General features: G+C 43.6%; 1 protein-coding gene across 9 annotated transcripts in view; it reads right to left on the bottom strand.

Annotated features, from left to right (window-relative positions):
• EDARADD (EDAR associated via death domain) overlaps positions 1–15,628 on the bottom strand; it is a 1,293,069-nt gene that overhangs the window by 569,005 nt on the left and 708,436 nt on the right. For 7 of the 9 annotated variants that reach the window (XM_069234900.1, XM_069234903.1, XM_069234904.1 and 4 more), the window contains one exon: positions 4,138–4,177. The exons of the other annotated variants lie outside the window; for them this stretch is intronic. In XM_069234900.1, the coding sequence (XP_069091001.1) occupies positions 4,138–4,177 (40 nt within the window). The remainder of the gene's footprint in view (positions 1–4,137; positions 4,178–15,628) is intronic. 9 annotated transcript variants of the gene reach the window in all.

Here is a 15,628-nt window from a genome sequence, read left to right as displayed (position 1 = left end):
TTACTGAGGAGTATTTAATCCCCTAATTGGGTGTCCATTGCTCTTTTCAATACACTGAACATTTCGCCATACATCATCGTGAGTTGCTGGGCCCAGGGAATTCAGTAACAATAAGGAGGAACTCAACAAACACAGTGGTTTTCTGTATAGAATGGCAATGCACTGGTTTTATCTATTATTTTAATTACTATATCATTCATAAAGTAATTTCTACAGTGTAACTACTTTTATTGTTTTGTCAATGTAGACAACAACACAGTTTTTTCCACCCTGAATCAAAGCTGGATGGTGTACTTCTGATAATTATGTCTCAACCTATTAGATTCATGTAAAAAAATATGGTCTGATCTGAAGCGTCGACCATGTTTAGGGGCATATTTATACTCCGTTTGCGCCGAATTAGCGTAGTTTTTTTCGACGCAAATTCGGCGCAAAACTAACGCCATATTTATACTTTGGCGTTAGACGCGTCTAGCGCCAAAGTATGAGGAAAGAGCGTCATTTTTTTGCGTGAACGCCTTCCTTGCGTTAATGAGATGCAAGGTAGGCGTTCCCGTCTAAAAAAATGACTGCGCCGCAAATGCGTCGTATTTATACTCCCGGGCAAAAATGACGCCCGGGAGTGGGCGGGGCAAAAAACCCCGCATTTGCGCCGGATTTTAGCGCCTGGGTCAGGGCAGGCGTTAAGGGACCTGTGGGCTCAAAATGAGCCCACAGCTGCCCTCCCATGCCCCCAGGGACCCCCCCTGCCACCCTTGCCCACCCCAGGAGGACACCCAAGGATGGAGGGACCCATCCCAGGGACATTCAGGTAAGTTCAGGTAAGTATAATTATTTTTTTTTTATATTTTTTTGTGGCATAGGGGGGCCTGATTTGTGCCCCCCTACATGCCTCAATGCCCAATGACCATACCCAGGGGACATATGTCCCCTGGGCATGGCCATTGGGCAAGGGGGCATGACTCCTGTCTTTACTAAGACAGGAGTCATGTAAATGGCGTCTGGGCGTCGTTAAAAATGGCGCAAATCGGGTGGAGGCGATTTTTTGCGTCAACCTGACTTGCACCATTTTTAAGACGCCCTAGCGCCATTTTTCCCAACGTCGGCGCTGCCTGGTGTACGTGGTTTTTTTCCACGCACACCAGGCAGCGCCGGTCTGCTTGCGCTGGCTAACGCCATTCAATAAATATGGCGCCCGCATGGTGCTTCAGAATGGCGTTAGCCGGCGCAAAATTTTTTGACGCTAAACTGCGTTAGCGCAGTTTAGCGTCAAAAAGTATAAATACGGGCCTTAATGTGCACAAGGCTTATTTATTTGTGCCGTTTTTTATTGTGATTACATGACCCTAGGAAACTACAGTGCCTACAATAGGAACAATAAAAATAACAACGTAGAGGAAATAAAAGAATATATGAAGACACTATGGGGCATATTTATACTCCGTTTGCTCCGAATTAGCGTCGTTTTTTTCGACGCAAATTCGGCGCAAAACTAACGCCATATTTATACTTTGGCGTTAGACACGTCTAGCGCCAAAGTATGAGGAAAGAGCGTCATTTTTTTGCGTGAACGCCTTCCTTGCGTTAATGAGATGCAAGGTAGGCGTTCCCGTCTAAAAAAATGACTGCGCCGCAAATGCGTCGTATTTATACTCCCGGGCAAAAATGATGCCCGTGAGTGGGCGGGGCAAAAAACCCCGCATTTGCGCTGGATTTTAGCGCCTGGGTCAGGGCAGGCGTTAAAGGACCTGTGGGCTCAAAATGAGCCCACAGCTGCCCTCCCATGCCCCCAGGGACCCCCCCTGCCACCCTTGCCCACCCCAGGAGGACACCCAAGGATGGAGGGACCCATCCCAGGGACATTCAGGTAAGTTCAGGTAAGTATAATTTTTTTTTTTTAAATATTTTTTTGTGGCATAAGGGGGCCTGATTTGTGCCCCCCTACATGCCTCAATGCCCAATGACCATGCCCAGGGGACATAAGTCCCCTGGGCATGGCCATTGGGCAAGGGGGCATGACTCCTGTCTTTACTAAGACAGGAGTCATGTAAATGGCGTCTGGGCGTCGTTAAAAATGGCGCAAATCGGGTGGAGGCGATTTTTTGCGTCAACCTGACTTGCACCATTTTTAAGACGCCCTAGCGCCATTTTTCCCAACGCCGGCGCTGCCTGGTGTACGTGGTTTTTTTCCACGCACACCAGGCAGCGCCGGTCTGCTTGCGCCGGCTAACGCCATTCAATAAATACGGCGCCCGCATGGTGCTTCAGAATGGCGTTAGCCGGCGCAAAATTTTTTGACGCTAAACTGCGTTAGCGCAGTTTAGCGTCAAAAAGTATAAATACGGGCCTATGAGTTAAGTTAAAAAATTAACAGTCAGTGGAGTATTAGTCTTCTTGATCCCAAGCAGAGCCAACGCTTGGCACAAGAGAGAAATAACTACACAGCTAAAGAAGTGTGGGGGGAGGGGGCTAGAGGCAGAATGGAGATGAATCAGAATGGTAGAGGTAAGTTCAGTACAATCTGATAAAAGAGGAAACAAAGAGGCAAGTAAAATTCAAAAGAAGGTCGTAAGTGTACTGGGGCCTGAATGACAGAGGAGATCTAGGCTGAAGGAGAAATTAGCAAAAAAGTAGGAGTGAAAAATCCAGGCATCAAGAAAGTAGAGAAATGTAGATTGTAGGAGTTAAGTTACGACTAAGCAATGCCTAAGAAAAAGAAGAGACTTCAGTTTCGATTTAAACGTAGCACAACAGGAAGTGAGGGCCTGATTACAACTTTGGCAGTCTTGATACTACTATGGCAGTGCATTGGCAATCCGACCGCCATGTTACGATGTATGCGGTTACATAGACGAAAGACCGCCACCACCGCCAGCCTTTTGCCATCCACATCACTGGCAGTCACAGGCTACAGATGCCTATGGCTGGAGTCCAGCCCCTATTCCCACCAGCGGCATTAAGATGTGGCTCAGCACCAAGCCAACTGCGGCAGGAAGGACTCCATACTCAACCTGGCAGAAACAAGAGAAATAAGGTAAGTACTCACCTTATGTCTATTTTGCACTCCTCTTTCCGTCAAATATTTCCTCGTCAAGGTGCTCCCTTTGCTGCACACACTTGTCCACAAAGAAAATCCACACCATCAGGGTCACCTCCTAAGGTAAGTCACTCGTACATTTCATCACTGTTACAATAGCTGTGGATCCGTGCTGTTGGACAAGGTATGTGTTTCATAGGTTAGATACATATATGTGTATTTTCTGACTTGCTTTGTGTACATACACACATATGTATTTGCACTGTGGAACAATACCTACAAAAAAGTGAGGTTCCTAGCACAGCGGTCCACCTCCGTGGGTGTACAGCTGCTGCAAGACTGCAGGCACAAATCAAGAATCGTGCTATGGTGGGTAGAAGACCGCCGGCTATGTGGTCTTCTTGGGACCTCTGCCATGGTGATATGGTGATGAGACCGGCAAACTCGTAATCAGGCCCTTAGTCTCTTAAGATCTAGGTCTATAACATTTCTTCAACTTCCTTCAACTTAAGGCTGCATTGATTAGACTAAGTTTATAAAGTAGTTTAATAGATTGGTGTGTATGGTGTGTAAATGTATAATTTATTTACTTCTTCTCATAAATTTGAACGGCTTTTCTGATACAACCTAAATACAATTATTTAAATATAAAAAAGGTTTCTATTGCAAAAGGAAGAGAACTCTAATAGAGCAAACAAATTGATGAAAAAAGCCAAAGAAGATGTTCAAAGCATCGGGTAGCAGGGTGTAGAATTAGGGTAGCTGGCTCAGTAATACCACAATGCTGTCTACAAACCAAAGATCTACTATACTCCATGTATGATGCAATCAGAGCTATGGTTTTTAGTGTTTTTCATGAGGGTCCTGGAAATGTATTTACCATGGTAAATTAAATGTATTCAAAATATACACCAACGTACATTTTCCTCTATTGTCAGTTAACCATAAACGAAAGATCATTATTACTTCTGAATGGAAATTTTGCACTGATATGACAGCCAAATGTGAATACCTGAATAAAGTATCTAGCAAGTAGCTTAATCTGTATTCTTAATTCAAATTGTAGAGGACATGTAATAGTAATGCTGCATATTCTGTACCTTTAGGGAGGGCTGTGTCCTGAACAGGGTATTTTTCATTCTGTTTGTTAGAAGAAGAAAATATATTAAGTTTGTTATTTGTGGTGCCATTTTACTCCGAAACAATTCAAAAAGAACATTTGATTTAAAATCTACCAGCAAAAGAAATAGCGGGGACACTCTAGACATTCCTCTTCAAACCACAGAATAACACCATACATCTATATTAGGTAACATATTCTAGTTTCTGTACTGCTAGGAAACATTCCAAAGTATCTGTCTTTATTAACCCCTTAGCTGCTGGGCCTCCCCCCCCCCCCCCCCGCCCATGGCTATTTAGGGTAGCTCACTCTTAGGCTTTCATAGCTTTTTCGTCCACATAAGCTATCCATGCCAAATTTCCGTCCTTTTTTTCCAACATCCGAGGGATTCTAAAAGTACCCAGAGTTTGTGGGTTCCCCTGGAGGAGAGAAGAAAATTAGCCAAAATACAGCTATTGTTTTTTTTCAGAAAAATTGGAAAAAAGGGCTTCAGAAGAAAGCATGTGTTTTTTCCCTGAAAATGGCATCAACTAAGGGTTTGTGGTGCTAAAATCACCATCTTCCCAGATTTCAGGAACAGGCAGACTTGAAACAGAAAACCACATTTTCAGCCCAATTTTGGCATTTTACTGGGACATACACCATTTTTACTATTTTTGTGCTTTTAGCCTCCTTCCAGTTAGTTGCAGAAATGAATATGAAACCAATGCTGGATCGAGGACAGCTAAACATTCCAAAAATTAGTCAAAATTCTGAATTCAGTAAGGGGTCATTTGTGTAGATCCTACAAGGTTTTCCTACAGAAAATAACAGCTGAAATAAAAGAATATTGAAATTGAGGTGAAAAACGAACCATTTTTCGCCACGTTTTACTCTGTAACATTTTCCTGTGATGTCATATTTTCAAAAGTAATATACCGTTACGCCCGCTGGACTCTTCTGGTTGCGGGGATATATCAGGCTTATAGGTTCATGATGAGACCTAGGTATCCCGAGCCAATAAAGGAGATGCACCTTACAATGTGTTTTCATTATTTTCAGGGTGTACAGAAATTTATTTGGAGAAAAATAAAGAGTCAAAAATAGGTATCAAGGAAACCTCTGTATTTCCAATATGGGCACAGGATAAGGTGTTGAGAAGCAGTGCTTATTTGCACATCTCTTAATTCTGTTGTGCCCATACTAGCATGTGAATTGCAGGGCATTTCTCAAATAGACGTCTTTTTTACACACTGTCTTACATTTGGAACGACAAAATGTAGAGAAAGACAAGGGGTAATAACACTTGTTCTGCTATTCTGTGTTGCTCCAAGTGGTACCTCACTTGCGTGGGTAGGCCTAGTGCCCGCGACAAGAAACGCAACATGGACACATCACATTTTTACATTGACATCTGATTTTTTTTTGTAAAGTGCCTAGCTGTGGATTTTGGCCTCTAGCTCAGCCGGCATCTAGGGAATCCTACCAAACCTGCACATATTTGAAAACTAGACACCTGCGAGAATCCAGGATGGGGTGACTTGTGGGACTCCCACCAGGTTCTGTTACCCAGACTCCTTTGCAAACCTCAAAATTTGGCAAACAAAAAACACTTTTCCCTCAGATTTCGGTGCTGCAAAGTTATTGAATCTGAAAAGAGCTGCAAACTTCCTTCTACCTAGCATTCCCCCAAGTCTCCCAATAAAAATCGTACCTCACTTGTGTGTGTAGGCCTAGTGCCCTCTACAAGAAACACCCCAAAACGCAACATGGACACATCAAATTTTTACATTGAAAACTGATGTGTTTTTTGGAAAGTGCCTTGCTGTGGATTTTGATCTCCAGCTCAGCCGGTACCTAGGGAAACCTAGCAAACCTATGCATTTTTTAAAACTAGACACCTAGAGGAACCCAGGATGGGGTAACTTGTGGTGCTCTCACTAGGTTCTGTTACCCAGAATCCTTTGCAAACCTCAATAATTGGCAAAAAAAACACCTTTTCCTCACATTTCAGTGATAGAAAGTTCTGGAATCTGAGAGGAGCCACAAAAGTCCTTCCACCCAGCATTTTCCAAAGTCTCCCGATAAAAATGATACCTCACTTGTGTGGTTAGGCCTAGTGCACGTGACAGGAATTGATCACACAACGGTCAATGTTGGTCCTTACATGGGGGCAACTGTTGACCCTGGGGTGATCCATTCCTGACGCAGGCACTAGTACAGGCACTCAAGTGGAGAAGCGTTTTTATCAGGACAGGTGGGGATACACTGGGTGGTAGGAATTTTGTGGATCCCAGCATATTCCTGTAGTTTGTGTGACAGAAATGCAAAGCAAAATTGCGTTTTTATTCAACATTTCACTTTTGCAGGGTATTCTGGGTAAGAAAAGTTTGGGGAATCCATACAAGTTACACCTCTGTATACTCCCCTGGATGTCTAGTTTCTAGAAATGTCTGGGTTTGGTAGGCTTCCCTATCAGGCCGCCGAGTACAGGAACAAAAATGCAGGTACCTGCCTTACAAAACCAGGTTTTTTTATGATAGATAATTTTGATGTCTCCACAATACGATTTGAGCGGTGGAATTTGGGGCTGAACTAAATTGGGGAGCTCCCAAGAGAGCACTCTCTCTTTGCTTGCTGCCGCATGCACCTGATCTATGGGTTGGGCTAACCCGCTATTGTCCCACTGCACAGACTGTGCTTGCGAAGGGACAGCAGGACTGTCCTCATCACCTCCCTCATAATCAATGGAAGAGGAGTTATCGAATGGGACTCCTCCGACTGAAAAATCACTTCCAGAGTCTGCGCCATTTTCCTACTCCTCAGACGCTGTCTCAGTATCTGCTGTCTCAGTCTCTGATCCTATATCAGAGCTGTCCTCTATAGCCCGAGTGAGGACTTGAGTAGCAGCCAACCAACGAGATGCCATCTCTGCTACTGGCTAAACTGTTGCTCTAAAACACTAGCCTACGTAGACAGTCACAAAATTGCTGGTGGGTTTGTGTGTGTGATACATGCAACAGTAGAGGTCACCTTACCTTCACTTTTTTCCTCAATCAGCACGTTCTTTCAAGACACTCAAAAAAAGACACACTATTACTTCACCGTGCCACATACCAATCATCACAGTCTTTAGCGTCTCTAGCGCCCAGTCCAACAATCATTATTGGTGCTCCCACTCCCGTGACCTCCTCGTCGGATTCCCTCACTACACGCAGAAAAAGTGCCCTCCATCTCTCCATAGATCCCCCACACATATATTTTATTTGTATTATAGAACAGTTAATGACTGACTTTACCAATGTACTCAGCTAGTTACATAAAATACAGATTTGATCTTTGCAGTAGGCATATAAACCTTCTGCCCTACTTTATGGCATCAAAACTGCCACTAGACAAAAGTCTGATCCTTTTGTAGCTGAAACATAATCACAAGACTTATTTGACTTGTTTATTGCTGCCTAAAAGGTAGAGCTGAGACACATCAGTTGAAGTATGTGCATTGCTTTGAAGACGCAAGCTGCAACTGCAATACAACTGGTGGTGAATATATATACAGTATATATATATGTATATTATATATGTGCATATATACATATATGTATATATGTATATGTATATATGTGTATATATATGTGTATATATATATATATATATATATATATATATATATATATTAATATATATATATATATATATATATATATATATATATATATATATATATCACTTTTATATGTGGGTGTGGTTTTCCTGGATCCTGGGGGCCGATCGCAGCCCCCAGGAAAACAACACATGCGTTGACAAATGTGATCGCTCTAGATATATCTATCTAAATAGATATGGAAAATGTCACTTACCCAGTGTACATCTGTTTGTGGCATGTGGTGCTGCAGATTCACACGCTATGCATAGCTCTTCCGACATCTAGTGTTGGGCGTGGAGTGCTACAAGTTGTTTTTCTTCGAAGAAGTCTTTTCGGAGTCACGGGATCGAGTGACTCCTTGTCTCGGTTACAGTGCGCATGGGCATCGACTCCATTGTTAGATTGTTTTCCCGCAATGGGTGAAGGAATGAATGATAGAATATAAGAATATAAATAGATGTCCATGCAAATGTAAATGTATCTACATATGTACAAATGATAAACTTTCAACGACTACAGGCTTCCGGGGAGCAGAGAAGGTGCATGTGAATCTGCAGGACTACATGCCACGAACAGAAGTGACATTTTCCATTCGATGGCATGTGTATCTGCAGATACACATGTTATGCATAGACTACAAACCCGTTAATCCTCCCAAAAATAGCAGTGGCTAGCCTGTAGGAGTTGAAGTTGTTTGAAATAGTGTTCTTAAGACAGCTTGGCCAACATTGGCTTTTTGTTTTGAAAATACATCTATACAATAATGTTTTGTAAATTGATGACGAGTAGACCATGTGGCAGATTTACATATATCAGCCATTGGTATGTTTCCTAAAAATGCTATAGACGCACCTTTCTTTCTTGTAGAATGTGCTCTAGGTGTGATCAAATGTTGTCTTTTTGTCTTAATGTAACATGTTTGTGAGCATCTAACAATCCACCTTGCTAACCCATGCTTAGAGATAGGATTGCCTTTATGTGGTTGTTGAAACGCAATGAAAAGTTGTTTTGTTTTCCTAAAATCTTTAGTTCTATCTTTATAGTACATAAGAGCTCTTTTGAGATCAAGAGTATGAAGGGCTTTTTCTGCAACTGAGTCTGGCTGTGGAAAGAAGACTGGCAATTCCACTGATTGGTTGATGTGAAAAGGAGATACTGCTTTTGGTAGGAATTTGGGATTTGTCCTAAGTACAACTTTATGTTTGTGTACTTGGAAAAAAAGTTCTTCAAGAGTGAATGCTTGTATTTCACTAACCTCTTCGTAATGAAGTAATAACTACTAGGAAGGCGACCTTCCATGTCAAAAATTGAATTTGACAATAGTGCGTGTGTCCAAACGGTGAGACGATGAGTCTGGTAACTACGATATTTAGATTCCAAGTAGGAACAGGTGGTGTTCTAGGCGGAAAAATGTGTTTTAATCCTTCCATGAAGGCTTTTATAACTGGAACTCTGAATAGAGAAGTGTGTTGAATAATCTGCAAGTATGCAGATATTGCAGTATGATGAATTTTAATGGATGAGAAAGCTAAATTTGATTTCTGCAAATGAAGTAGGTAGCATACATTATCTTTTATTGATGCTGTAAGTGGGTCAGTGTTTTTAGACTGACAGTAGTAAAGAAATATTTTCCATTTGTTAGCATGACATTGTCTAGTAGTAGGTTTATGGGCCTGCTTAAGCACTTCCATACATTCTAATGGAAGTTTTAGGTATCCAAATTTTATGACTTCAGGAGCCAAATCACTAAATTGAGAGCACTAGGGTTTGGGTGCCTGATTTGACCTTTATTTTGTGTTAATAAATCGGGTCTGTTTGGTAGTGTGGAATGAGGTACTACTGACAGGTCTAGGAGTGTGGTGTGCCAATGTTGACGTGGCAATGTTGGGGCTATGAGCATCATGGTCAGAGATGTCTGACATCGTTTGTTGACCAGAAAGGGAAGGAGTGAGAGAGGGGGAAAAGCATAAGCAAATATCCCTGACCAAATGATCCATAGAGCATTGCCCTTGGTTAGGGGATGTGGGTGTCTGGATGCGAAGTTTTGCCATTTCGCGTTTTCGCTTGTTGCAAATAAGTCTATTTTTGGTGTTCACCACTTTTGAAAGTACTTTTGAAGTACCTGAAAGTGAATCTCCCATTCGTGTGTCTGTTGCTGGTTCCTGCTTAGGAGATCCGCCAGCTGATTGTGTATTCCTGGAATGTATTCTGCTAACTAATGAATGTGATTGTGAATTGCCAATTTACATATTGTCTGGGCTAGAAGAAATAGTTGAGATGAATGTGTCCCGCCTTGTTTTTTTAGGTAAATACATGGTCAACATATTGTCTGTTTTTATCAGAACAATCTTGTGTTTGAGAAAGGGTTGAAATGCTTTCAGGGCAAGGAACACAGCTAATAATGCTAAATGGTTTATGTGAAATTCTTTCTGATTGGAATCCCATTCCCCTTGAATGGTGAGGTTGTCTAGATGAGCTCCCCAACCTATCATTGATGCATCTGTTGTAATTGTGGTCTGAGGCACAGGGTCTTGAAATGACTGCCCCTTCATTAAATTGCTGAGATTCCACCAGTGAAGGGACGTGTGCGTTTGGCAGTCCATCAACACTAGATCTTGCAATTGACCTTGTGCCTGAGACCATTGTTGTGAGAGGCATTGTTGTAAAAGCCTCCTGTTGAGTCTTGCATGTGATACTATCGCTATGCAAGATGCCATAATTTCTAGAATCTTCATGATAAATCTTACAGTGTATATTTGATTGGCTGTATGTGTGGTATGAGATTTTGGAAAGCCTGAATCCTTTGTGTATTTGGATATGCTAGGGCCTTTTAAGTATTTAGAATAGCACCTAGGTAAGGTTGTACTTGTGCTGGTTGAGATGAGATTTCTGGTAATTCAGAGTGAACCCTAGTGTATGTAGGGTTTCTATAAAGTATTGAGTGTGTTGTTGGCATTGTGTAAAATTGCTTGATTTTATTAGCCAATTGTCTAGATATGGAAAGATGTGAATGTGTTGCCTCCTTATGTAGGCTGCTACTACTGCTAGACATTTTGTGAACACTGTTGGAGCTGTTGTTATGCCAAATGGCAGAACTTTGAACTGATAATGTTTTCCTGCTATGACAAACCTGAGGTATTTTCTGTGAGCTGGATGGATGGGTATATGGAAATACACATCTTTGAGGTCTAAAGCAGTCATGTAATCTTGTTTTCTAATAGTGGAATGATGTCCTGCAGAGTTACCATGTGAAAGTGTTTTGACAGGATGTATAGATTGAGAGAACAGAGGTCTAGTATAGGCCTTAGAGTGCCATCTTTTTTGGGAATGAGGAAGTATAGTGAGTATACTCTTGTTCCTTGTTGAGAATGTGGGAACAGTTCTATTGCCGGTTTTAGCGGTAGCGAATGTACCTCCTGTTGTAATAGAATGTTGTGTTCTGGGGACAATTTGTGGTAACGTGGTGGAATGTTTGGAGGGGTGGAGATCAATTCTAGGCAATAACCATTGCAGATAATTGATGACACCCAATTGTCTGTGGTGATATTTTGCCAATGAGAGTGGAATTGCTGTAGTATTCCCCCCACAGGAGATATGTGGGGTGGAGGGGTGGGAAATAAGTCACTGTTTGGATGGATGGTGTAGTGGTTTGTTTTGAGACTTAGAACTTGCCTCTGTTTCTAAAATATTGGCCTCTATAGGACCCTCTAAATCCTCCTCTCTGATATTGTTGCTTTACCTGGGATGTAGTGAAGGAGGCTAGCCTGGTTTATAGTGGGTACCTTGGGTACTTACACCTTATACCAGGTCCAGGTATCCCTTATTAGTGAAGTAGTAGTGTTCTAGTAGCTTAGGCTGATAGAGGTAGCTATAGCAGAGCAGCTTAGGCTGAACTAGGAGACATGCAAAGCTCATGCAATACCACTTATAGTTACACAGCACTTATACACAAGTAAATACAATACACAGTGTTACCAAAAATAAAGGTATTTATTTGGGTGACACAGTACCAAAAATATCTTAGAGACAATACTCCCTCTGGAAGTAAGTATATTGCACAATATATACACTAGAGACCAAAATTAGACAAGTAAATTGTCATAGAAAAATAAAAACAATAGGAAATGCTATAGAATGCAATGGGAGAAAATAGGTCTAGGGGCAACAAAAACCATATACTAAGAAAGTGGAATGCAAATTACAAATTCCCCCCTAGACAAGTGTAATGTGTGCAGAATCTCTGGGAGAGTAAGAATACAGTAAAGGTAAGTAAATTACCCCACACCAGAGCAAAGAAAAGCAGGAGTAAAGTACTGCAAGTTTCCTTAGGACACACTACACCTCGTGATTGAGATTGTGCAGTAACCAATCAAGTCTGCAAACAACAGCTGTTTGATTCCTGGACTTGAAGACCTGCAAAAGAAGAGGACCAAGTCCAGAAGTCGAACGAAGTTCCAGGAAGGGCAGGAGCCCTGCCAACCCAGAAGAGGGTGCAAAAGAAGAGTCCCTGGTTAGTCGAAGACTGCAGGAATACACACTAGGAAGATGCCAGCAGGTTCCTGCATGATGCAAAGGATGTCCCACGACGTGAAGATGGATGTAGATGTGATTTTGTGTTGGAAGTCACCAACAAGCCTTGGTTACGACAAAAGTACGTTTTGCGTCAAAATGGCGCAGGATGGACCCAGGAGGGACCTGGAGGCCTTAATCTCTCTGAGGAGCAAGAGGGGGCTCTGGGCACTTTAGACAGCCCTCAGCATGCCAGGCATCACCCACAGGAGTCCCAGGACATGGGGACAAAGGAGGTGCAAACCGTGGTTGGTGCAGCACAACAAAGGAAGGTTCCACACCGACGGAGAACAACTCAGCGAGTTGAGCGTCGCAGGATGGAGTGCTGTGGACCTGGGCCAGGCTGTGCACGAAGGAATTTAGCAAATAGTGCACAGAGGTCTCAGGAGGTGAAGAAGACGCAGTACACAGGGGTACAGTTGCTCTCAGGGAAGGCAATGTCTTACCTCGTCTAAATTGTGTCAGCAGGACCTCAGGACAGTCTATGTCGATGGGGTCCAACCTCTGTGTCCATAGGAGCACGCTCGTCGCTGTGAGAGGAGTCCAAGGGTATCGGTCATCGTCTTAGAGGGTGCCTGCTGGAGCAGGGCAGTGACTCCGTCACCCCACAGGAGATTCCTTCAGCCCTTCTGGTTCAGGGTGAAGACAGGGAGTCCTCAGAGCATGCACACCGTGGAAACTGTTGCAGTTGCTGGCTGGAGCTAAAGTTGCAGAGGAAAAGTATCCCTTGTGGATACTTTGCTGCTGTTACAGCTGTTCCTGGAGCAGGCTGCGGTTGATCCGAGGTCAAAGGATGAAGTAGTAGTTCCAGAAGATTCCTGAAGGAAACTTGCAAGCAGAGTCTGACGAGAACCCACAGGAGAGACCCTAAATAACCATGAGAGGGAGATTGGCTACCTTATCAGGTATGGACCTATCAGGAGGGGTCTCTGACGTCATCTCCTGGCACTGGCTACTCAGAGGCCTCCAGAGTGCCCCCACGCCTTGCAAAGCAAGATGGCTGAAGTCTGGGACACACTGGAGGAGCTTTGGGCACCACCCCTAGGGTGGTGATGGACAGGGGAGTGGTCACTCCACTTTCCTTTGTCCAGTTTCGCGCCAGAGCGAGGGATAAAGGGTCCCTGAACCAGTGTAGACTGGATTATGCAAGGAGGGCACCATCTGTGCCCTTCAAAGCATTTCCAGAGTTTGCAGGAGGCTACCCCTCCCCAGCCTGTAACGCCTATTTCCAAAGGGAAAGGGTGTAATACTTTGTTCTGGGCTGCCCAGACCCCAGGAGAACAGAACTCTGTCTGTGAGGTGGCAGCAGCTGTAGCAGCAGTGCAAGCCTCAAAGAGCTGGTTTGGCAGTACTGGGGTCCATGGTGGAACCCCCAGAATGCATGGAATTGGCACCCCAATACCAGATTTGGAATGGGGGACAATTCCATGATTGTGGACATGTTACATGGCCATATTCGGAGTTACCATTGTGAAGCTACATATAGGTATTGACCTATATGTAGTGCATGCGTGTAATGGCGTCCCCGCACTCACAAAGTACGGGAAAATGGCCCTGAAGTATGTGAGGGCATCTTTGCTAGTGCAAGGGTGCCCTCACACTTAGTAACTTTGCACCTAACCTTCAGCAAGTGAAGGTTAGACATATAGGTGACTTATAAATTACTTAAGTGCAGGAAAATGGTTGTGAAATATTGTGTGTGTTATTTCACGGTGGCTGCAATGGCAGTCCTGTGCAAGGGTTTGTCTGAGCTCCCTATGGGAGGCAAAAGAAAGGCAGCAGCCCATATGGATCTCCTGGAACCCCAATGCTCTGGGTACCTAGGTACCATATACTAGGGACTTATAAGGGGGGTCCAGTGTGCCAACTAAAATTGGTAAATGAAGTCACTAGCCGACATAAGCACTGAGGTTCAGGTTAGCAGAGCCTCAGTGACACAGTCAAGCACTACTGACAACACACACATTAGGCCACAAACTATGAGCATTGGGGTCCTGGCTAGCAGAATCCCAGTGAGACAGGCAAAACACACTGACATATAGGTTTTTATCTATGAGCATTGGGGTCCTGGCTAGCAGGATCCTAGTGACACAGTAAAAACACACTGACACACACTCACAAACAGGCCAAAAGTGGGGGTAACCATGCTAGAAATAGGCTACTTTCTCACACAACCCCCCCCCAAACGAAGGACAAAAAGGCTAACCTTGGCCAGTTAAGACTTTATTGTCTAAGTGGTGATAAGTGGAGAGTAGATCAGCAATAGAGTGGTTACTCCCTTTATCATCCACTATATGGTTACTTCCCTGTGGGGATGTGAACCACCCTGTTTGGAGATGTGTACCTAACCAACAGTGTTAGTGTAAATTCTCAGAGTTCCTATGAGTATTTTTTAAAGTTGGGCAGTGGGATTGGTCCACAGGGCCTATGTCCAATGCAGGAAATGCTAGACAGGGATGCTGTCTCAATAAAGCCATAGCTGGGCAAAAACATTGTCCATATGGCTGTAAGAGAGAACAGGGTTGCCGCGTCGCTTGAGTTGGAGCAGGGCAGGGCTGCTGTCCTATAAGCTCTACACTAGGACAGGGCTGCTGTCCTAAGTGATTAGAGGCTGCTGCACTAAAGTTTCTCTGGGAGGGCTGGAGGGATGCTCCACATTTACTAAAAGGTGCAATTGTGCACATCTGGATTAGTAGTTTCATAGAGAGGTACTTTCACCTCTGGGAGTCCAGCTGTGGCAGCTGATGGCTCCCTTGGTACAGGTTCCACCCCAGGAGAGGTTTTCCCACCACAGGAATGGTATCCTTAGTGGCAGGGTGGGTAAGGGATACTTTGATACCCTTTTACCTGGTGGTGGAGAGGTATCCTGAGATTTCAGGCCTTTTTCTCTCATTTTCTTTTTCATTTCACCAGAAATGAGAGGAAGCAATTCTTCAGGAATACCCAGCTTGGCTGCATGGGTATTAAACTCTACCTCAGCCCACCCTGAGGCCTCTAGGTCATTTCCTAATAGACAATCTACAGGTAAGCTAGGTGATACTACCTCCTGCTTAGGGCCAGTAACTTCACTCCAACTAAGTTGAACTACGGCTAAGGGGAGAGACTGAGCGGAGTTATTGACATCAGTAACTTGGTACTTCTGTCCAAGGAGGTGTTGTGTAGGTGACAACAGGTTGTCAGTCACAAAAGTGATACTGGCACCTGTGTCACTGTAGGGCTGGGCCTCAACACCATTTATTAAGATTGACTGCCTGTACTTATCCATGTTAAGGGGACA

Source organism: Pleurodeles waltl, chromosome 5, assembly GCF_031143425.1.
Source record: "Pleurodeles waltl isolate 20211129_DDA chromosome 5, aPleWal1.hap1.20221129, whole genome shotgun sequence".
NCBI lineage: Eukaryota > Metazoa > Chordata > Amphibia > Caudata > Salamandridae > Pleurodeles > Pleurodeles waltl.
Note: the sequence above shows the minus strand (reverse complement) of the source record. Positions and strands in the feature narration are given on the sequence as shown.